Raw genomic sequence first — 23,594 nt, 5'->3', positions numbered from 1 at the left:
TTTATAATCACTATCATACCACTCACCTATTATTATACCATTCACCTTTTGTTTGTTGCCCCTCAAAATAGAATATTCTTAACAATTCTATTTTAATCTATTTCACTCCATTATTTTATCCTCATTTTTTTCTTTTCTTACACCCCGCCCTAATGCCATGTTCAAATATTTATATATATAAAAAAAATTTAGTCCATAAGTATGTTAACGGTTAGAGATAGTTACAACAACAACAATAACAAAACATTAGTCCTAAAAATTTGGGATTGACTTATTATAGATTCTCAAATTAGTTAGAGTTGGCTACATGTATTCTTTTCTTTTATTCTATTTTATTTGAAATCATACTCTCTATTATTTTCTTAATTAACATGTATTTTTTTCCTAATTTCTACTAATGTTATTTTATTTTATTTTTTTTGTATTCTCACTTTTCTTTAAACATGATTAAACCGTCTCAAGTGACTCTTTCATCTTTATATCAATAAGAACTATCCTTATCTTTAAAGAGAGTCACCGGTGTGAACTCATCGACCCGACATCACATAAGAAAAATTGATAATACCACATGTATTATCAGGGTCTTGATGGAGATATCATTGTGGGCACAACACATTTGTTGAAGTGCCACTATTTGAAATGCTCAACTCTTATTAAGAGCATCACCATCAGATGTAGTAAATGTGCCAAATGCCAAATATTTGGCATATTTATCACACCAAACACCAAAATTCCCTTTTATCAGATGTGCTAAATCCCATAAAATTTGCCACATGTGAACAGTACCGTTGTAAATTTGCAATGGTACGGACGAAAAATGGCATAATTTTTATTGTTTTTTTTTTATTCTGTTTTCTCTCTCTCCTCTCTCCTCAGATTATTCTTTTCTCTTCACTCTCATTGTTCCCTCTCACCTCTGTTCTCTCTCACCGTTCCCTCTCACCTTTGTTCTGTTGATCTTGATCTGTCATCGCCGATCCATCATTGCCGATCTCTTACCGGTTTCATTTTGCATCGCCATCGCTGATCGAAATCGACATGGGCATCGACGTTGAGGTGAGATCGAAGTGTTCGTCACGATCATGGGCATCGACATTGAGATCGTGATCATGGGCATCAACGTTGAGATCTTGATCGTGGGCATCAACGTTGAGGTGAGGTGAGATCTTGATCGTGGGTTGCAGGTGTTAGTGGGTTTGGGTTGCGTGGGTTTTGATTGTGTTTTCTGGGTTTGAGTTGCTGTGCTAGTGGGTGTTGTTCTGTTTTTAATGGGTTTTGGGGTAGATTGTTGATGACGGTGGTTGTGGTGGTGGTTTTGCAATGGATTGTAGCTGCCACGGTGGTGGTGGCGGCGGCGGCGGCGGCAACAGTGTTGTGGATGTTTTTTATTGTGTTAGATATATTATTTTATTGTGTAGTTTATATTATTTTAATGTGTAGTAAATATTATTTTAATATATAGAATTGAAGAATAGAACATCTGATAAATGATATGTTTTAAAATGATATGGTAAAATAATAAAGTAGGTCTTTGATGTGGTAAAATGGCATAAATTATGCCATAGCTGATAAAGATGCTCTAAGTATCATATAAAACGATACGAAAACTTCTACTACCAAGTTACGTCAATAAAATCTTAAATTTATGGGATACCTGATTCACATAAATCTTTTTGTTGGCAAAAATTAAAAAAAAAAAAAAAGACAATAACAAGGAAAAAAAAAAAGTTAAGAAAGAGAGAAAAGAAAAGATAGAAATATAAGCAAAAAAGAAGAGATGACATGGACGGTGCCACCCGTCACCGGATCTTTGCCTTAAAATAACGACTTTGTCTCCCCATATCCATTTCCATTTTCACTCACAAACCCATTCTCTCTCTTTTCTTCTTTCTCTTCATTCTTCACAACACAATCATCATCATCATATTCCATTCATTCACATTCTCTCTCACTCTCTCTCTGTCTCTCTGAAATTACAAACAATCCAATCCTCAAAAGCCTAAAAAGTTAGAGAGAGAAACCCCATAACATAACGCACAGCAATAATTCACTTTTCTTTACAACTCTCTCTTTTCTCTTTCTTTATTGCCAGCTCTGCAAGCTCGTCCTTCCCCCATCGCATAACATAACTCCCATTTCTTTCCTCTTTCTCACCTTCCCATCATCACTGCCACACCACCACGATCTCAGGTACCCTCTCAATCACACTCTCACTCTGATCAACCTTTTTTTTCTGCCAGATCTCTTTCCTTACGTACTTGTAATTCGATCGCCTTCTTTCATCGTTTTTCTGATTTATGATCACGTTTCTTGATCTGGGTCGTTCTTAATTTCTTATAATTTTAATGGGTTTTCGTTGTTTTTAATTTTTATTTTTATTGCGTTTTTGTATTCAGTTTGAGCTCTGATCTGATGGGGTATGTGGGTTTTTGTTGTTGTTTGTCATTGGTTAGTTGCTTGATCATCTATGAACTTTGTTATTCGTCTGTTACTTGTTTGATCCAGCCTTTATGTGTTATTGTCCTCACTTGAATTTATGTTGTAACTTGAATGGTTATTTGTAAAAGTCTGATAGGATGGCTTTTGTTTTTGTGATATAGATGGTTGATTGTGAAGCTGAGTCAAAAAAAAAATCAAGGAGATCCAAACATATTGAGCTTTTTGCATTGGAGTAAATCCAGTGATTTATAATTGTTTTTGGGTTTTTGATTATGATTAGAGTTCAAGCCTTGGTGCGATGGCAAGTGCCTTCCACCAAAAGCAGATAGTAGGTTCGAGTTTGGGAATCAGCCTCTCAAAAAAGAAAAAGAAAAAAAAAAGAGTAAGGCTGCCTACCAATCACCTTTCCCAGACCCCACGAAAGTGAGAGTTTTGTGTATTGGGTACGATAGTTTTATCAATGTCTTGTGATCAAGGCATTATGGGTCAGTCTTGAATAACATAATTGCTAGATTATCCATTCTGGATTGGAATCTCAATGTAGCCGTGTCATGTATAGTCATTACTGCTCTAATCTATTTTCAAGATTTTTGGTGTTGTGAGAGTATTTGACAGACTTTGAAGACATGGATTCCAACATTGATTTTGAGTGAGCTTTTCTAGGGATGATATGATTTGTAGGGTGGTTATGTAACTTAACTATCAAAAGAAAAATGGGATGATATGATTTGGAGCAAGAATGGATTGAGGGTCATCCTTAACACTGGGAACTTTACAACTTGGTTTCATTGCATTTTGCTTCAAGTGGTAATGTAAGATGGTAGGCAACTTCTGGACATGGCTATGGTGGCTCTTGTCTACTTGATATGGGAATATGCATATTTAGTTTCAATAATAGATTGGTTGCCGAACTGTCTGGAGTTGCTAAGGATATATTCACGTTAAGAAGGGTCATCATTTTTTCTAATAAATAAGACTGCTCGTTGTTGATTGTTTGATACTTCAATTCAATTCTTTGGTAAGATATGCATGCAGGATACATGGTGAGAAATTCACTCAAAATATAATGTTATTAGTTGACAGTTCTCTTGATGGGAGTAGTTCACAAGTTGTTCTTGGGATATATGTGTAGAAACATGAAATTCCAATGATTACACTGACTCTAGATAAAAATTCCTTCTGGATCATGTGTCTTTTAATAATTAAAAGAGGATCAGCTAAGTATGAAATCTTTGGAAGGACCATTATGATATTGGGACTTGGATCATAAAGATATCATGATGTGAATAGAACATCTAAACAGTTGCTCTTCTATTACCAGAAGTTTTTTCATAATGAATAAGCAGCTCGAATTGGTAGAGCAACTGGTAGAATAGCTGTGGTGTAGCATATAAAAGAGAGAGTGAGAAAGAGAGGTAGTATTGGAGTATGGAAGCTATGGGAGTTATAGGACACTGTGATCATGCTCAAGCATAATTTCATGTGATTGCTTTGCCATGCATATAGGGCCATGTTTAGGGTATGAAGAGGTGGAATTTTATTATGTCTTAGCTGATATATCACTGAGAATGGAGGGTTTTTGAAAAAGCTAAGAGACAGCTGAACTTTGAGGAGCAATATCTTGGAGAATATTTAGGGTAGGAAAGCCAACTATTGTGGATTCTATTCTTGTGATGAAGAAAAGGGGAGAGTTCTCTTCAGCACTTATCAAAGAAGAAAGAGAAAAGGGGAGAGTTCTCTAATATCGGCCTACTCCAAGATGACTTGTGATAAATGGCAGAGTAGGCAAGGCTGGTGCAGAGCAGGGAGGTTATGGTCCCCTGCATTTTAACATTCCCTATAATTATTTGTTAAAAAATATTCCATTATTTCTTTTAACATAATTGCCCCACCCCCCCTCCCAACCCATGCTGGATTTCTTGATCATTGTACTTTCATTTGATCATCCTTACAGTATATGATTTGCATACTGTTACTTACCTAATATATATATATATATAATTGCCTCCCTCTCCCCAAAATTTTTGGAATCCTTTCCACCACTTGATATATTCTACTTTGGCCCTCTTAGAAAAAATTTCTGGCTCCCCCATTGCTTCTGATTTTGACAATTGGAACCAGACATGAGGTAAAACGTAAACCAGATTTAAGATTGCAAATCCAATGCAGATGCAAGACCCTGACAGTAAAGAATTGAGATGTTTGAATTCCAATCATAGTGTATCAGACACAATGCAGCAATTAGACATTAACACTTATGCATGTGCTTGTTACAAAATAGGGATCTGGCATAGTGGCACATGTGTTTATTATGGAGGGTTTCTGTATGTGAGTTTTAGTAATTTATTATTTCAACTTAATGGGGATATGGGCTGAACCCAGAGGTGGTAGATACTAGCAGTTCATATGAACCATTATGAGAGGATCCACTTCCAATAATAATAACTTTCGTAGAGACAATATATATATATATATGTTTTATGTTCTCTATGAAGTTTTCTTGTAGTAAATATGCTGATCCACTTTTTTTTCTGACTAATTGAAAATTATGTTGCTTTTTTGGCTTGGGCCATTCTTAATTCTTTACCTTGATGTTGCAATTGCACAAAATGAATTTATTTGCTGTGAAACTGTTACTTTGTTGTGATCTCTGTATGTAGTGGAACCATACAAGCAAAATGAATATAACATGATGCCTATTTTTTTTTGATAAGTAAGACATTTGTGCCTGATTATATTTACAATCTGCTAATTCTTCCCTTGTTTTTATTTCTTTTTATTTTTATTGTTCCCTTATACAATTCTCTCTTTTCTGTGACCTCTGCTTATCTAATGTGGTTAATAGACATTTAGACTGTTGGTAGCTACAGCTACAACATAGATAGTAGGCTTCTGATTTGTTGAGTTTGTTCTTGACATCTATTTAATCTCCCCATTTCTTCTCTTGTGCAGTTGAGTCTTGTGGAATCTGTAGACTGCCAAAACACAGGAGTTCAAAGAACATCTTTTTTTGTCTTAGTTGGGAGATACGGTACCAAAAAGGGTTTCAGGCAATGTCTAGCTCTGCGAAATTGGATCCTGCATTTCAGGGAGCTGGTCAAAGAGTGTATCCTTACTATGAGTAGTGGCATAAGTAATGAACTTGTGCACAGTGTTTGTTTACATATTTCTTTTTTGTTTTGTATGCAAGAGAGGAGTGAACATTATACAGTATTACTTATATGCTGAACATGCTGCCTTTCCATTTTAGTTGTTAAACTTAACATCTTACAGAGGGACTGAAATTTGGCGAATTGAGAACTTTCAGCCCGTCCCATTGCCAAAGTCTGAATATGGAAAATTCTACATGGGGGATTGTTACATTGTCTTGCAGGTACAAACTGCATCCAGTGCTCTTCTCTCTGTCTTTGTCATTTGTTGATTAGATAAATGAAAAAAAAGAAAAAAAAAAGGGTTGGGGGAGGTGGATGGGGCCCCATATCCTTCTGAAATGTAATCTTTGTCTTTCATATTTATTTACGTGCTTACCTGTCATGTATTTCTGTAGACAACACAAGGCAAAGGAGGTGCTTATACCTTAGACATTCACTTCTGGATTGGGAAGGATTCAAGTCAGGTGTGCCATTTTCCATTTTTTTCTTCATTTAAAGTTTGAACTAGCCTTTAAGATTTCGTGTTCATATAAGCTAAGAGTTGATCTGAAAATATAATCTCGCTAAACCTTATAAATTCTTTTAGGATGAATCCGGAACAGCAGCTTTAAAAACTGTTGAACTTGATGCGGTTCTTGGGGGACGTGCAGTGCAGCACAGGGAAATACAAGGCTATGAATCTGACAAATTTTTGTCATACTTTAAACCTTGTATCATACCTTTGGAGGGTGGTGTTGCATCTGGATTTAAATCGCCTGAGGAAGAAGTATTTGAAACACGGTTGTATGTCTGTAGAGGAAAACGAGTTGTCAGAATGAAGCAGGCATGGCAAATTAACTTCATGAATTCAATGAACTTTAGATGTAGATTTTCACAGATCAAGGAATCATCATTCTCCATTTTGCTTGTGCAGGTGCCTTTTGCTCGATCCTCACTGAATCATGATGATGTATTTATCCTGGACACTCAGAATAAGATTTATCAGTTCAATGGTGCAAATTCCAATATCCAGGAAAGGGCCAAGGCCTTGGAAGTAATTCAGTTTTTGAAGGAAAAGTATCACGTTGGAACTTGTGATGTTGCAATTGTTGGTAAGGTCACATGTATATGTGATTGTTATGATGCTATTTTTCTTTCTACTATTCTCAACAAGTTTACATTTTCCTACCACTATTTTGTTTTCATTCATTTTTAGTTGTACCCATGGTTCTCAATTCTTCATTTGATTACTTGGTTGTTCTTAATGGTGTTCACCATGCCAGATGATGGGAAGTTGGATACTGAGTCAGACTCTGGTGAGTTCTGGGTTCTCTTTGGTGGTTTTGCTCCTATTGGAAAAAAGGTCACTAGTGAAGATGACATTATTCCTGAGGCCACTCCTGCTAAACTTTATAGGTATTTTATTCCATCTTCTTCTTTGTATGTAAGAGTGAGGCTTTCTCCAGTAAACTTTCTTCCTTTTATATTTCTCTTTGTTTTTACTTCTATATTATGATAAGTCGTAGCAGCATGTGGAAATGGAAAGCAGATACACGTCTGAAATTTTTAAACTACAAAGTTGTGCCCTGTGGTGCAGGAATTAGACTTTTAGAGTCTCTGGTGGTTATGCATATGCGGTTTACTTGTTCCCCTCCCCACTTCCTTTCTCCCAAAAAAAGAAAAATAATTGCAACTTATTTAGTTTATATCATTTTGGCCCTTTGAGAGAGCAGACATTTGGAAGGTTTAATTTTGCATCTACATGGTATCTGTTACTTCCATAATGCATTTTGTATGTGCTACAGTATTAACCTGGCTGGGAATCGTTTCCCTTCTCCCTTGCACAGAAAGTGTTTCTGATCAGTGGCTATAGTCTGCATCTCTGTCTGTTCTCATTAAGTCTGAATATTTACAGATTCAGAACTGCTCAATCATGGACTGTTTTTTAACCCAGTTGATTCTCCATCTTCATTTGCTTCTGATCCCCTATGTTCTCTCTGTCTCTCTCCACACACACACAAATATGTATTTTTAGTGAGTATGCTTATAGAGTTGCAATGTCATCCTGCAGCACTACATTTGAATAATATCAGGCTGTGCCATCTCCTTACTGTAAATTTGCTGTTAGTTCTATCCTAATCATCAAATAGCAACTTAAGATGGGCTCTTTAACTTACTCTATCTCTATAGAGTAATTAATGAATCAAGTTACAGTGAAATACATGCCCTTTTTCTATCATTATATAGTTTTTTCTATACAAAGATGAAGAATTTTATGTTGCTAATATGGAGGAGAGCTATGGAAAAATGGCTAGATGTTGATTTGATTTTGTCAATCATCTTTTTTCCTGCTTTCTAGAAGCCCTATTAAAGTTTAAGGTCTTAAGTTTGGATAGTTAATACATTAACTGCTTTCTTAAATGAAGAATTAGCACGGTTAGCTAATTGCATTGCAGGTTCTATGAAGAAGTTGCTCTGTCATGTGTGTGTGTTTTCCCCCTTCTTATGCTTCCTTTGGAAGCTTTGATATTTTCAAGGAGTTTTTCTCGTTGTCTTTACTTATCTTTCAATAATATCCAACAGAAATTTTGACAGAGAAAAAAAAAAAAAGAAAATAAAGGAAGGAAAAGATCACAAGTTGATTTTAAATGTTTGTCAGGCAGCTTCAAAAAATCTAATTTTGTTTGCATTTATGACTTACTGGTATAAGAGTAAATGATATTACTTGCATCTTCAATATTGTCCTTGAGGTCAAGCATCTAACCAAGAGGCTGATGGTGATATATATTGACAACTTAAATTAATTTCTTGCCTGTCTTTTGTTCTTTTCATTATTTTGTTATTTCATTCATTCCATATTAAATGTCTTGCTTTCCTTTTGGAACGTCCCTGAGTGAGTATCCACTTTCAAAAAGTAAAAGCATTTAAACCTTCATCTTCCAATATTATCCAATAGTAATTAAAAAGACCAATCAGGACACATTTTAACTTTATTAAACATCCTGCCTTTTCAAACCAAGACACTCAAATTAGGATGGAGGGACTATGATTTTAAAAGGTGTATATTAGTTTTTTTTTTGGATGAAAAAGGTATATTAGTTGCTCTTGCTCCATCATTTTCTTTCCTGTTTGGATGAAAGATAGCATGCCAGTGTTTCATGATGACTGAAGTTATTAAAATAATTTTAACTTGGCTTGCTGGTTTCTACAGCATCACTGACGGACAGGTGAAGATAGTAGAAAGTGAACTATCCAAATCCCTGTTGGAAAACAACAAATGTTATCTACTGGACTGTGGTGCTGAGGTATTTGTTTGGATTGGCCGGGTAACGCAAGTGGAGGAGAGAAAAGCTGCCGTCCAAGTGGCTGAGGTAGTAGCGTAGCATCCAATTCTCCATTTCTTAATAAAAATAAGGATTCTAAACTTCAATTTTTATCTTCAGGAATTTCTCACCAGTCAAAATAGGCCAAAATCTACACGTATTACCCGGCTTATTCAAGGTTATGAGACGCGTTCATTTAAGTCCAACTTTGATTCTTGGCCCTCAGGTTCTGCCACTCCTGGGAATGAAGAAGGAAGAGGCAAAGTGCAAGGTAGTGATCATTTCCTCATCCCTAAATTAAATTGGAATATCTGGTCAATCTTGTTGAATATTGTATTTTGTACATTGCTAGCTCTGTTGAAGCAACAAGGGGTTGGTGTCAAGGGCTTGACAAAAAGTGCGCCTGTAAATGAGGAAGTCCCACCTTTGCTTGAGGGATGCGGAAAGATGGAGGTCTGGTTAATACTTTTTTATTTTATTTTATTTTATTTTTTATTTTTATTTTTTATTTTTTATCATTGCATCTGGAAATGAATTGATTAATTGGCTGGTTTGAATGGATTGATATTCAAAACATTACCTATGGACTATTTCCTTTTCCGTAGGTATGGCGCATCAATGGCAGTGCCAAGACTCCATTGCCTAAAGAGGATGTTGGTAAATTTTATAGTGGGGATTGCTACATTGTTCTCTATACCTACCATTCAGGTGATAGGAAAGAAGACTACCTTTTGTGCTGTTGGTTTGGAAAGGACAGCATTGTGGTAAATTACATTGTTCTACTTTGGGTTTGAAATTTTTAAAAGAATGGCTTCATAGAGTTGCATGCAGTTCTTGTAATATACAATGCAGAGAGATGTATTTTTGAACCCTTTCTGGAATTAATATGCAATTCACTATGCAAGTACCTTTTTTTTTTTAATGATAGATTACACACAGTGAATCTTATACCTATGACTTCGCCTCCACTCTTACTTTATTTTATTTTATTTTTTATTTTTTTATAATTCAAAATTTTTATTTTTTGATAAATTCAATACTTGCAATGGGGGAGAGGGGGAGGGGGGAGGGTTTGAACCCTAGACATCTTTGTTGGAAATACCAAGAGGTGCCAGTTGAGCTATCCTCAGTTCTCACTTCTTGTACCCTGTTGTTGTTTTTGGTCTTGACCATTATGTACCACCTGAAAGACAACTTATTTTGCAGTCAGCAATCCATGTTATGGGGAAAGCATATAAATATTTTTCATCATCTGTGTTCATGCATGTCAAATTGCTTGGGACAACTAATTTTACATTTTTCTTTTTAATACACTACCAAAACTAAGCATCACATGCACAATGGTGTCCCTAATACCCTCCAATAAGAAACACAACACATGCACAATATCAACATTTGTCAGTGCATGTCCAGACACATTTTTCAAAAAAAAAAAATCCATTAATTTGACAAAAAATACTAACGGAGGGTTAAGTGCTCATTATGAAAAAACAAGGGGGGAAATATTACTAGGTTTTAAAGTAAAGGGGGACATTGCAACTGCCCTATACTTTAGATGTGGGGGGGGGGTAAGAGAGAAGTGCAATCTGCCCTTCTTTTTAACTTTACATATTTGATGAAAAATTTGCAGTTTTGATAGTGTATTAATATGAATCTAAGATCTTGTACTACATGGTTATGCGTGTCTTCTTCCAATAAGCCATGATATTTGCAACTTCAAACTTTCTTTGTTACTGGGATGGTGAAAATGTGTGCATGTAGGTTCATTTGTGTGTGTATAATTTTTAACTCTCACCTCATATGAGTCATCATAAGGTTGAATCATGATACTGCAATAGTATGGCACCATTTTGTGCTGTCCCTACTCTTGCAAATTATTTGTATTTCAACTTATAACTTGCACTCCCTGTTGTTGGTTACTTTTAAAAAAATAAAAATAAAAAAAATTATAACTATTAATATAATGACTTGCTTATATTCCCCAATCCAGGAGGACCAAAAGATGGCTACTCGGTTGGCTAGTACAATGTTCAACTCATTAAAAGGGAGACCTGTACAGGTAGCATATTATCTTTATACAAGTTGTGGAATGTGACCCTTTATACTTGCATGTAATGAGTGATTCTTGTAGGGTCGCATATTTCAAGGTAAAGAGCCACCACAATTTGTTGCACTTTTTCAACCTATGGTGGTCCTTAAGGTACTTGCTTAGCTTGCACAAAAATTCACCTTGAATATCAAGATTTAATTCTAATAATGTGATATGAGAGTGGGATTCGTAGCTAACAGTGGTAATTGATTGGTTTTCAACTTTAGGGAGGTTTGAGCTCTGGTTACAAAAAATTTATAGCTGACAAAGGTTTGACGGATGAAACTTACTCGGCGGATTCTGTTGCACTCATTGAAATATCGGGAACTTCCACTCATAACAATAAAGCAGTGCAAGTTGATGCAGTATGTCAATCAAATTTTCTATGGTTTTTAAAATATTCTGTCTGTAGACAAATGTTTTGTTTGAACGTACTGGCTTCTTTCTTCAATATTGCTTTACATGTTAGTGATTTGGAAACCATAATTTTTGCCTATTGCTTTGGTTCCAGTGGTCAATGTTTTGATTGTTGAATCCATCATTGGCCATAAAAATGTGTATACTTTTTCTTTTATTAGCACAACATTATAACATGTCAAATTTTGATATCATTTGTCCATTCTATTGGTTTAGTGTGACATCTATACTATTATTAAGAGAATGAAACCTTTTGGTTTCCACTTTTAATGCTCCAAAATACCCTCATACATAATCACTATTTTTTTGTTAAAAAATAAAAATCGAATTATAGGTTTAAACAAGGAAAATAAGATTTTTCAAATACCTAAAATTTAGGTCACATTTTAAATTTAAAGCACAATACAATTCTTTTGTCTTTTTTTCTTTTTTCCAAAACTAAACTGTAACTAGAAGTAGTTATAACGGTAATTTCAAGAACCCTACCTACCTTGCCTTTTGTGAGAGAAGAGGAGGTTATAACTGCCTGTAAGTGATGGTTTCGCAAGCACTTTATTTGTTTTTATTTTATTTTATTTTATTTTTAAAATTCATTTTGTCAAAGGGTTAAAGTTTCTAACACCCTAAAATATTTATAGTTGAAAGCTTGATTTCTGAACATGTTAGAGTTTTATGACCTAAAAATTATATATATGTTAATCAAAACAAGCCTCAAAACACGCGTGAAGAGGCTGGTGATAATATATAAAATTTTGTTCCCTATATGATTATAAGGTAAGTGAACAAGAAATACGAGTAACATGAGCAAGCTAACTCCCCATTTCTTTTCTTCTTTTCGAATACTAAGCATTCTTAAGTTGCATAGGTGCAAGACATTGATCATCATATGAGTCATCTAGATGTTATTCTAACAAAAATATACATATATATGTTTTATTCTTGTTTAGGCCGCAACATCATTGAACTCTATGGAGTGTTTTGTCCTTCAATCTGGCTCTTCAATTTTCACCTGGCATGGAAATCAAAGTACCTTTGAGCAGCAGCAGTTAGCTGCAAAAGTTTCAGAGTTTTTGAAGGTATACTTATAACTCAAAACTATTCTTTTATTGGCTTCACTCTAACTTATTGTGGCTTTGAAATGTAGAGGCCTCATTTTAAAAAGTCAAAAGCAAGGCCAAGTTGGCTCAACCTGTTAATAACTTGACTATATTTCAGTACAGAGCCTCAAACTAACTACATAGTAGAATGAACTGACCATTCACTTTTGTTTTTTAATTGAAAAAGGGCAAACGAAAAATTGTAATGTCAAAACTGTTCTGTGTAAGTTTTCACATGTTTTTTCTATTAGAATTATGGTTAAATGATTAAATACACAATTTCTTAGCAAGTTAAGCTTTTGGGACAACTTGTAATTTATCATGACATTAGAGTAGTTGATCCTATGTTCAAACCATGACTCTACTTTAACTCCCATTTAAAAAGTTAAATATCCACGTGTTGGGCCCCACTTATTAAGGGGGAGTCTGGGCCCGCATACGAAGAGGTGTGTTAGAATTATGGTTGAATAATTAAAATCATCATTTCCTAGTAGTTTAAGCTTTTGGGACAATCAGTAATTTACCATTTAAGCTTTAATGTTCTTTTTCCCAATAGAAAAAAAAAATCAGGCTAGTATTGTTATGTTTTTCTACATTTTCTTGGATGGCAACCAAACAGAGCATTGGGTGGGTTGGGTTGGTTAGTTTTGTCTTTTGCTAATTTTATTAGGGGGAATTTTAAGCTTATGTGGTTGAAAATTGAAGGTCGTAGTGAGACAGAACCAAACCTACAACTTTAATGCAATGTCAAAATTGTTTTATATGTTCCTAATTTGTGATAATACTATTATATATATAGGAAAAAAGTTAGCTCCAAACCGATTTTTTTAGCTTTCTTCCTCTAACCTGTTACATGGCAATTGAAGAGGTCATCCATGTATAATTTTAGTCACGTGACTTTTTTAATGAGTCATATGACCTATTTAAATAACACATAGATAGTCTTATAATTCGCCACGTAGTGACTTGGTGGAGATTTTTCCAAACTACTTTGTAACTAATCTTTGTCTATACATGTATGTATGTATGCACTATATGCTGATTCAAGTTGTATGCAACTGAGTACAGTGCTATGTTGAATTTGAACTATATCCCAACTTTCTTTGTTAATTTATTGAATCACATCTAGATGCTTTACTTCGTATTGGTGTTTGTTTCCCTTTGTAGAAAAAATTGAAAATAAATATGGTAATCAAAACCAAATGGATGAGTTTTGGAATTTATTCCTTGGATTGGCATCATAGCATTCTCATTCTTAACACCTATGAGGAAAAAAGAAGCAGCATTCTCGTGCTTACAATTTTTCTAGCAGTCTTAAGCTAGTTTTTGGAACTTAATATAGAAATCAGTCCCTACTATTTCCTAATGTATTGTTGTTAACCAACTCAAGAATTATTTAACTTGTTCAGCCAGGAGTTGCTCTGAAACATGCTAAAGAAGGAACAGAGAGCTCATCCTTCTGGTTTCCCCTTGGAGGCAAACAAAGTTACACCAGCAAAAAAGTTTCTCAGGAGATTGTCAGAGATCCCCACTTGTTCACATTCTCTTTTAATAAAGGTATCATTTCTCTTCTATAAGTTAAGTTAATAATTCCTCTTATTAAAATTTCTTCTCCCACGAATGGACAAATGGCAAATCTGAGTTTCATAAGTTGTTGATTGTGCTCGTTATCCATTCTAACTCTCCTTACTTTGATCATTTTTTTGTCACATGGATCCACCCAGGAAAGTTTCAGGTGAGTTTTAGTCTTCCTTGAATATTAGCTCAGGTTTTCAGTGGCTTCTATATTAATTTTCTACATTATGGCACAGGTCGAGGAAGTTTACAACTTTTCCCAGGACGATCTATTGACAGAGGATATCTTGATATTTGACACACATGCTGAAGTGTTTGTTTGGGTTGGCCAGTCTGTAGACTCCAGAGAAAAGCAAAATGCTTTTGAAATTGGCCAGGTACTGCTTAAACTGTTTAGGCTTTTGTCATATTTTCCTTATCATTATGTTCTCAGTTACGAAATTTTATATATATATATATATATATTTTTTTTCCAGAAATACATAGAGATGGCTGCATCTCTGGAGGGGTTGTCTTCAAATGTACCACTATATAAAGTCACTGAAGGAAATGAACCATGCTTCTTCACAACATACTTTTCATGGGATCAGAACAAAGCTGTTGTATGTGCTGAAACAACATATCTATCTTTCTGGTTTAGCAATAATTTTAACAATTAAGGCAGAAACGTTTCTTTTGTCATATCTATGCAAAGTTGAGATAATGTTAGTTTTTGATTGGATGATGTTGATAGGAAATACTCCTTCACGTTCTTTTTTAGAATTCTCAGATTGCTTAAACTTAAAAGTGTTACTTTCAGGATGAACTTTGTTCTTTTTACTTATTAAAAATAAAAAAATCTATGCAACCCAATGTATACCCATAGGGGTGAAATTAAGTGATATCTTTTTGTCAAGTAGGAAATAATTGAACTCAAAGATTCCCAATTGTAAGAGTTTTTGACATCCCCATTCAAGTTGTTTTAGGTCGGAGTTGGTGCATGCTCACTCAAGGTTGTGAATTTTTTAGCTTTTCTAATTCACTTTTACACCCATTTGATCAAGATATGGGGGTCTTAACAACAAGCAAACCATAGTTAGTAAGCAAGTGAAACTACAGGAATTGATAAGAACTTTGCAAGAATGAGGAGGCATAAAATAATGTCTTAGTAAGTGGATTTGAAGCACTCATGACGGGTGTGTTGAAAATAGTAATTTGAGAGGCAATATCTCATGTCTAATAACCATGTACTTGGGACTTGGGATGCGCCCCTTTGTGCTATTTTAATGATATTACTTATAGGGAAAAAGGTAAGTAATTTGAGATGCATCTACAAGGTAAATATCGTTGAGTCTATAAGTGGAACTATGGTAATGTATTTACATGATAATTTTTACTAGATACCATTTGTTCAATGGTAATGTTTAATCAACTCATCTTTAGAAGAGAAAAGGAATAGCAACCCCCCCTCTTGACAGAAGAATTAGTATTGTTTTTGAAGCATAAATTTATGATGGCAAGCATACATGTTAAAAACTTTGCTATTTTTGTTCAGGTTCAAGGAAACTCATTCCAAAAGAAGATAGCACTGTTGTTTGGGATAGGCCATGTTGTGGAGGTAAACACCATTTTAATTTAACCTCCTCTAAATGGTGTTTTTGAAATTCTGTTTGGTAAATGAACAGAATTCATGATGTCTGCTTATAAATTAGACGTAATCCTACTCCTATACATTATAATCATGGACCTGGTGAACTGAAATGAAGGAAGGTATACAAACACATGGAAAAGCTAAGAGTTGTAACTTCAATTGGTGGTCATTGTATTTATATAGAACTTAAAAGGTGCTATTATTTCTATTACTGTTGTTAGTTTGCCTTAGATCATGGTTCAGCTACATTGAGAGATTTTTAAGATGGAATCTTATGTTAATGCAAATGCAAATCAGGTAAGTATATGAGTTATTTTGAATTTTGCTTTCATAGTTGTAGTTTAAACCTGCTCTCTTTAGTGATTAACTATGAGTATTAACCCTCTATTTTTTATATTGGTGACATCACCTTATTTATTGTGGATTTTGATGTCATTTTCGTCATTGATATTTTAGTTGTTTTTATTGATATCATTTATTCCAAGCAAATTAACTCAACCGTATACAGCCTCAAGTCTGATGTTGATTTTGTTGCCGGTAATGATGATAATGATTGGCTGTTTTGTGCTTATGTGTGTGTTCAGGTTTGTGCTTATTAATGTTTTGTTGATACCTCAACAAGTCAAATCCTGCTAATTGCATCAATTAGGATACTATTAATTAAGATATTACCATAACTACGTAAACCATAATATTTTCCCCTCGTTGCCCATCCTCTGGCCATAGACCATAGTATTCTGACTTCCATACCTCGTTGACAGTCATTGTTCACTAGAATCTCATGTGTTCCAATTCATGACAAAGCTGGTCCATTCTAAACTCAATCTGTTCATTCATGGCTTCCTTCATGAGCTCGTGTTCCAAAGTCAAGGCGTCTTCAAGTTTGAGGGGATATTAGAATATATTTTTTTGAAAAAGTAATAAGAATTTTATTGAAATGAGACTACTTAATGCAAAGAATGGCAGTAGCCTAAATAATTACAAAATATACAAAATCTAATATGTTAGAATATTATATATTAAAATATTATTGTAAGTATGTAGATCATTGCTTTGTAAATAGCATGGGCTACTGTGGTTTTGTAATGCTAGAGTCAATTGTGGTTTTAGGGTTACTATACTAAATCTAATGTATTCCTCTATATACCCTACATTGGGTTCATTGTAACACAACAAATTCAGTAGAGTAAAGATGTTGTTTAGGGCTTTCGACTCAAGATGTAGGTCATTAGGCTCAACTACGTTAATTCTCTTGCTTCCATTCTCTCTCTCTCTCTCTCTCTCTCTCTCTACATCATTTTATTTTCTTCTTTAAAAAAAAAAATAGAAAAGTGATGGTGTGATATTTTATGCTATTTCTGGGCCAGGATAAGTCCAGTGGGAATCAAGGAGGACCAACTCAAAGGGCTTCAGCTTTAGCTGCCTTATCTTCTGCATTCCATCCATCCTCTGGGAAACCAACCCAAACGGTAAACAAACTGCTAATGCCTCTATTGGTTTACTAAAAATCTTCTCACCATTCCCTTTAGCTATATCCAACTATCATGTCCTCATTAGTGTAGTCTGAGGAGGTGCAGCCTATACTGTTGCATGTATGTAAACTAGGCCGTAAAGGCCGATTCTGGAACACCCCCCCTCCCTCCCCATCCCAAAAAAAAATCAAATAAAAGGCACACAAAGAAAAAAAGAAAGTCATTGAGAATAATATGACCAGTAAAGCCTTTGATTTGGAGTTCAATTTGGAGGTCGAGAGATTTGATCATTTAACACTTACTTGTTACCTCTTGGGATTGGATAGGGTAAGGGGGCCCAGCAGGCCTGCTTCTAGAAGTTGTGAAACATTGCCAAGGGAGGTGCATCTGTATACTTTTGTCTTGAAAATAGGAGATGCATGCCTTGCAGAAATTTAAATTGGAAGGAACTTACCCCTCTTAACTTAAAACATCTGCCCCTGACAAAATGTTCCTTTTTGCAAATTGAATTCCCTTCCAAGTAACCTTAAATAATCACTACTAATTAGACTAGTCAGATGGCAAAAAAGAAAAAAGAAAAAAAAGGCATCAGGGGCAAAGTGTCATTTATGAAAGTAGGAGATAAATTCCTGACATTTTTGTAAACCTTGAGAGGTTAGTGTGATGCATCCCAATAACAATAATGATTAATGACCCCTCTTTAGGCAATTGTGGAAGATACTTTATGCATGTATCAGTTCATATTTGATATAATACATCCAAGCTAAAAGTGATATCTTGCTATATAGTACCCTTGAACATTAGTTCTAGTGGTAAAGTGAGGGTTAGGGTTTGTGTAGGTCTTAGGGTTCTGTTCCCTTAACAAAAATAAAATTATATAAGGAATAGCAATTAGCAAATGATACAAAAATGGGGTACTCAGCAGCATTCCATTTGAGGATTTTGCATCTTCAGAGATGTAGGGTTTTGCATCTTTAGAGATGTCTATTTCACAGGTTTCACTTTCAGGAAGGTATCTGATGTCAAAGGAATCAGAAGCCACTATTCCATTTGAGGGATTAGATTAATTTTCTCTGAGTTCATATGAAAAATTCTAGGGAAAAGCTTTTCAGCTGGCAACAGGACAAGAAAGTTTATTTAGCCAGATTTTATACGAGTTTGAAGGGAAACAAGATCTCCCATGCATAATTCTGGTAGGCAGTGATTAATCCTATTTGTGGGTGAGGTCAGCAATTCTGGGCCTTTCGAAATAAAGGAATGCTATTCATACTAACTTATCATACAGCAACTCATAAGAACTGATGAGTATGCTATATAAGCACTGGTTCTGCAGGTGGGAACCATCTGTTATGCATGACTTCAAAATATTGTGTGCAGATCATTTAGTATGAAATGCATATGTGAAAAAGCATTTCCCTTGGGAATATTTTTTTGACTAAATTACAATTTGACCTGTAAAGTTTGAGGTTATTTTCATTTTGGTCCCTTAAGTTATTTATTTATTTATTTATTTTGGACTAAATTTGATTCTTTTTTCAAAATGGTCCTTCTGTCCTTCTCCATGATTTGATTTGGCTGTTAAAAGCCAGCAAGTTTACGTCATATATATACATATATGGAGTGAGAGATTGGTTCAAGTTACACTTTGGTGTAACTTTACAAGAGTTACACATTTTCTTGACCATTGATCTCTATTAAATCTAAGGGTGGAAAACAATCATGCCATATCATAATTGTCCTAGAAATTAGTAATCAAACCACATTAACTCTCTTCAGCCTTGATCTTTAAATAAGAAAATAAAATTTCTCCAGCATGTTCATTGTCTTCTTCATCTAATCATCCCTATCTCTGCTACAAAATCTTCAACAACCAGAAAAAAAGATATTTTTGCACAACAACGTTCTTTCTACGAGCCAACAAAAATCAATATTAATTTGAGTGAAAAGAATTGACTGTTACTGAGGTAATGCAGAAGGCTGTGTAATATGCAATTATGCTTTGGAGTTCTATGAATTACTGCTGCAATCAATTCAAAAATCCCTAAAGTTTGGCTGAGTTGGGTTCTTATTAGAAAAATCAAAATATAAAAGACTTTAGTTTTGGTGGGACCTTTTAAGCTTTGATTATGTAAAATTTGATGTAAATGGATCTGAAAAAATACTTGCATATATAGCAAAGGATGAGGCACTGCCGCACCGAGACGAAAATTATAATCTCACCTCATCCTTTGCCTCTTACTCCCCAAATTATAATTTTAGCCTTCTAGAACTTTGGATGGGGCACTGCCACACCACGACGCACTCCTTGAACCAGTGAGCTGATGAGGTGGTCATTGGTGTTTCTAAATAATTTAGAACACATTAAATCTTCCCATGAGGCGGCAGCAACACTGTTTGCAAGAAAGATACAAGGAAAATTAAGGTTTATATATATTTTTTCTTAACCATGACGTGAGAGATGAATATGCTTCCATACTGTTTGTTTGCATGAGAGCAAGAAGACTCTGAGAGAGGAAGAAGATGTTGTGGAAAGGTTCAATTAATGCTGTTTTTTTCCCCTATTGAGAAGAGTTAATGCCTTAAATCACTAATTTCTAGAGAACAATAATGGCATGACCATGAGTGTTTTTTCACCATTAGATATAATAGAAATAAATGGTCCAAAAAAGGTGCAATTCCTGTGAAGTTAAGGAGCCAAAATAAAATCTCCAACAGATATGAATGGAATGACTATTTTGAAAACGGAATCAAACTTGATGGACCAAAATAAAAAGTTTCAAACTTAAGGAGCCAAAATAAAAACAACCCCAACATTTAAGAACAGAAAGTGTAATTTAAGTCTTTTTTATTTTTAATTTTCAGATCGACATGCTACGCATATTCTATTCATGTTAATTATTACTTGTTTTCATCTATCAGCAATTTTCTTGGTGAACATAAAGTACTAGTGAGGAAACCTGGGGCAAACTTCAGTTAGTTGGATAAGTCTCTGCATTTCCCTATTTTCTAAGGATCATTCAGTTGAGCAGCTCTGTTTGACTGTGTGCTATGTGGGGCAAGCTCTGGTTATTTTGAAAAACCTTTGCCTTTTCTTCTTTCTCAGTGGACGGTTTAGTTGGGAAAGTTGTGTGGTCAATGTGGTCTATTTGGTTTTCAAGAACATCTAATGGTAGCATTCAATCTGCACTCCAAGTTATAACCTAAAGCTAGCTTATGATTTTGGTGCAAGTATGGTTGTCGTCATCATTGCTATATATTTCATGCTTCTGCAATTTTTTTCCCCTTATTATACATATCTAAATAGAATCAATTTTATAGTTGACGATAATGATAATAATGGCAATGTATGTGCATGTGCTTGAGACATTCATATACTTGATCAATTCTTGTGCTATCCCATTTTCAGGACAAATCCAACGGGTCAAATCAAGGACCTAGGCAAAGGGCTGAAGCTCTGGCTGCCTTAAACTCTGCGTTTAATTCATCCCCTGGTGCCAAAACTTCTGCTCCTAGGCCATCTGGCAGAGGTCAAGGATCACAAAGAGCAGCAGCAGTAGCTGCTCTTTCATCTGTTCTTACAGCTGAAAAAAAGTCTGATGAATCTCCTACTCGATCCAGTAGCAGTCCTCCACCAGAAACTAACTCTTCTGGTAAGGAAGAGATTACCCTTTTTTTTTTACAAGTAATATACATCTATAAATACATTAAACCTCTGAATTGTTTGCATAAAGTTATCTTTTCCAAGGCTGCTATTTTGTAATATTTCAGTTAACTCCTTTAAAACAATGTCATTACACATTTTTAACATTAAAAAATAACTTTAGAGATTATTTATTAATTTATTTAAACATTTTTTTTTTTGACAATTTTTAAACTTAGTAGACTAAAATAACAATTGTTCGAATTTTCGAATTTAATGGACTAAATGACAAGTGATCAAAATTAATGGACGAAAATGATAATATTTAAATTTAGCGGACTCAAATGACAATTGATAAAAGGTATAGGGTATGAAGTGTATTTTTGTCTTAAAAGAAATGCCATGGCCACTACCTAGTGACTGTTTTTCCATAAAAACTATATTTTTGACCTTGTATTTGCTCGCTTGTATCTAAAACTTTTGAACGTTTGGCATGTTTGAGTACTTGCAGCAGAAACAAAAAGTGAAAATGATCAATCTGAATCGGAGGGACCTCAAGAGGTTGCAGAAATCAAGGTGAGTGAGGAAGTTGCACCCAGATCTGAAAACAATGGGGGGAATTCAGAACCAAAGCAAGAGACAGTGCAGGAAAATGATAGTGGAAGTGGTCAAACATTCAGTTATGATCAACTAAAGGCAAAATCTGATAATCCAGTGACTGGAATTGATTTTAAGCGGAGAGAGGTAGTTTCTATTATGAATGCCTTCATTTTATTCCATATGTAGAATCAGTATTAATGGTTTTTTTCCCCAAATTTGTAGGCCTATCTGTCAGAGGAGGAGTTCCAGTCTGTATTTGGGATTACCAAAGAAGCTTTCAATAAATTGCCAAGGTGGAAGCAAGACATGCAGAAGAAGAAAGTTGATTTGTTTTAGGGATCAAACTGATTAAAGGAATGAAATTTCTGTCTTCTTCTGCATCCTTTTTCCTTAATTATATCAATCTCTGCTTCTAAGTTGGATATCTGTGGTTTATTGGTAGAACATGCCTGGTTTGCAATGTCTTCTTAGCATTTTGCTATCTGCCCTTGATGCTCAATAGCTGTGACGGCATCGGTATTGATTGTGATGCCATCTGAAGAGTGATTCTTTTATTTCTTTACTTTCAACTGATCCTGCTTTTTGTAATGGTCACAGATTCTAGTTTTAAAGACTTCAGGCAGGTCAAATTCTTTTAATTGGTCAGTATGTATTTCTTTTGTGGTTATCTAACAATCATCATCTTCTATTTTGTTAAAAGGGGGGGTTGTATATGTATTGCATTTGTACGCGATTTTATTATATAAGGAATGAAAATTTGTTTGTTGGTTGTCATTTATGAGTTATGTATTTCTGGCTGTGAACATCCTGGTTGGTTTTATTTTGATATTTATCCTAGCATTACTAAGTAGCTCATGAACTACTACTTCCTCTCTATCCTCATTCCTTTTCAACTTTCTCATCTTTTACAATCTTTGTTTGCAGATTTTGTTCTTCAAATATAAAAACTGGTTTTTGAGATTGGAAAACAGGGATATGGCATAATTATGTTGTTTCTTTTACCTATAGAGAAAAATCTTGTGCTCGAAACTTTTGAAGTTGGAGATAGTTATATGTTTTGTCAGTGAGAGAGTTGGATGGTGATTGTGGGTTTTTTTTTATTTATTTAAATAATAATTTTGCATTATAAATCCACGTTTAAGGAATGATAAGGGAAAAAGTCTTGCTACAATTTCTGTTGTGTGAGTGAAACTCATTTTATGTGGAAGTCTACGTACTGTGAACTTCCAAAGTCAATTTACTCTTTATTTTGGAACTCAGCACAGGAATAAAATGAAATCATTTCTATATTAGGTTCAAAGTGTGTTTATTCTATACATAATTTGTTTCAACCAAAGTTAAATTTTGGTTTTGGTGTTGTTTGTTTGCCCTTTGAAGCTTGGATGGGGGGAAAAAATTCAAAATTGGGATTAGTTCATTTAATAAAAAAAGATTAAACCAATTATATATTATATTGTTCATGGCTGATCTGGGTTCTATAAATTGGTCAACACTTCCTAGACTAATATACTAACAATGAAAAAACCACATAAAAAAAAAATGATGATGATGATTATTATTATTACTACAGACAGTTGTTGAGCAAGTAAATTGATGCTTCCTATTCATACCTTCTTTACTTTAATCTTTATGCACTGGTCTGGGATACCAATTGCAAAACCGAGGCCAGAGGCGTAGAGGGCCAAAAGGCCCAAAACATAAACTTAAAATAAAAAAAATAAATAAAAAAAATTAATGGAACTTCTTTTCTTTCTTTTGTTGTTGCTTTCTTCACTTTATACAATGTCAATGAATTCTTTGTACGCTTCCTTGTACTATAGTTCTTTTTTGACCCTTTCGACATCTCTTTTAGGCAAGCCAAACTCATCTGAGTTTTGTTCAACAAATCGTTTTCTTAATAATATAATTGTTAGGATTCACCCATGGTTTGAAAAATTTTATCATAATTTTACATTATAAAGACTGTTTGCATTTTCCTTCGATGCAGTTGGTATTGCCATCAACAAATAAAATTGATAGTTTGATATAAATAGTTGCACAACACTTTTGGAATCACTCTTTTTCAGTGAGAATGTGATCTACTTAATTCATATTTTTTCCAAGTAAATTTGTGAGTTTACTTATGCAATTCATGGACTATCGTAGTTGAGAGTTCTATTCGTTAAGCAAAAGGATTTGAAA

The 23,594-nt window shown here is 34.5% G+C and overlaps 1 protein-coding gene across 3 annotated transcripts; it reads left to right on the top strand.

Moving 5' to 3' along the window:
- The first annotated feature begins 1,846 nt into the window (after positions 1 to 1,846).
- Positions 1,847 to 22,187, top strand: LOC112017869 (villin-2). 3 transcript variants are annotated; one of them, XM_065779200.1, is made up of 24 exons: positions 1,847 to 2,190; positions 5,392 to 5,545; positions 5,713 to 5,812; positions 5,987 to 6,055; positions 6,178 to 6,414; positions 6,505 to 6,682; positions 6,854 to 6,986; positions 8,782 to 8,941; positions 9,014 to 9,164; positions 9,246 to 9,346; positions 9,499 to 9,657; positions 10,884 to 10,952; positions 11,025 to 11,093; positions 11,210 to 11,347; positions 12,347 to 12,475; positions 13,906 to 14,053; positions 14,221 to 14,231; positions 14,308 to 14,448; positions 14,548 to 14,673; positions 15,606 to 15,668; positions 17,069 to 17,170; positions 20,580 to 20,823; positions 21,316 to 21,557; positions 21,636 to 22,187. In XM_065779200.1, the coding sequence occupies exons 2-24, from the start codon at positions 5,493 to 5,495 to the stop codon at positions 21,747 to 21,749; spliced, it is 2,937 nt and encodes a 978-aa protein (XP_065635272.1). In that variant the 5' UTR covers positions 1,847 to 2,190; positions 5,392 to 5,492; the 3' UTR covers positions 21,750 to 22,187. The 3 variants fall into 3 exon arrangements, with proteins under 3 accessions (XP_065635272.1, XP_065635274.1, XP_065635273.1); XM_065779201.1 differs by having other exon boundaries at positions 1,848 to 2,190; positions 21,325 to 21,557; XM_065779202.1 differs by lacking the exon at positions 17,069 to 17,170.
- The last annotated feature ends 1,407 nt before the right edge of the window (positions 22,188 to 23,594 follow it).

Source organism: Quercus suber, unplaced genomic scaffold (assembly GCF_002906115.3).
Source record: "Quercus suber isolate HL8 unplaced genomic scaffold, Cork oak 2.0 scaffold_202, whole genome shotgun sequence".
Lineage (NCBI taxonomy): Eukaryota > Viridiplantae > Streptophyta > Magnoliopsida > Fagales > Fagaceae > Quercus > Quercus suber.
This window is presented reverse-complemented; position numbering and strand designations above follow the sequence as displayed.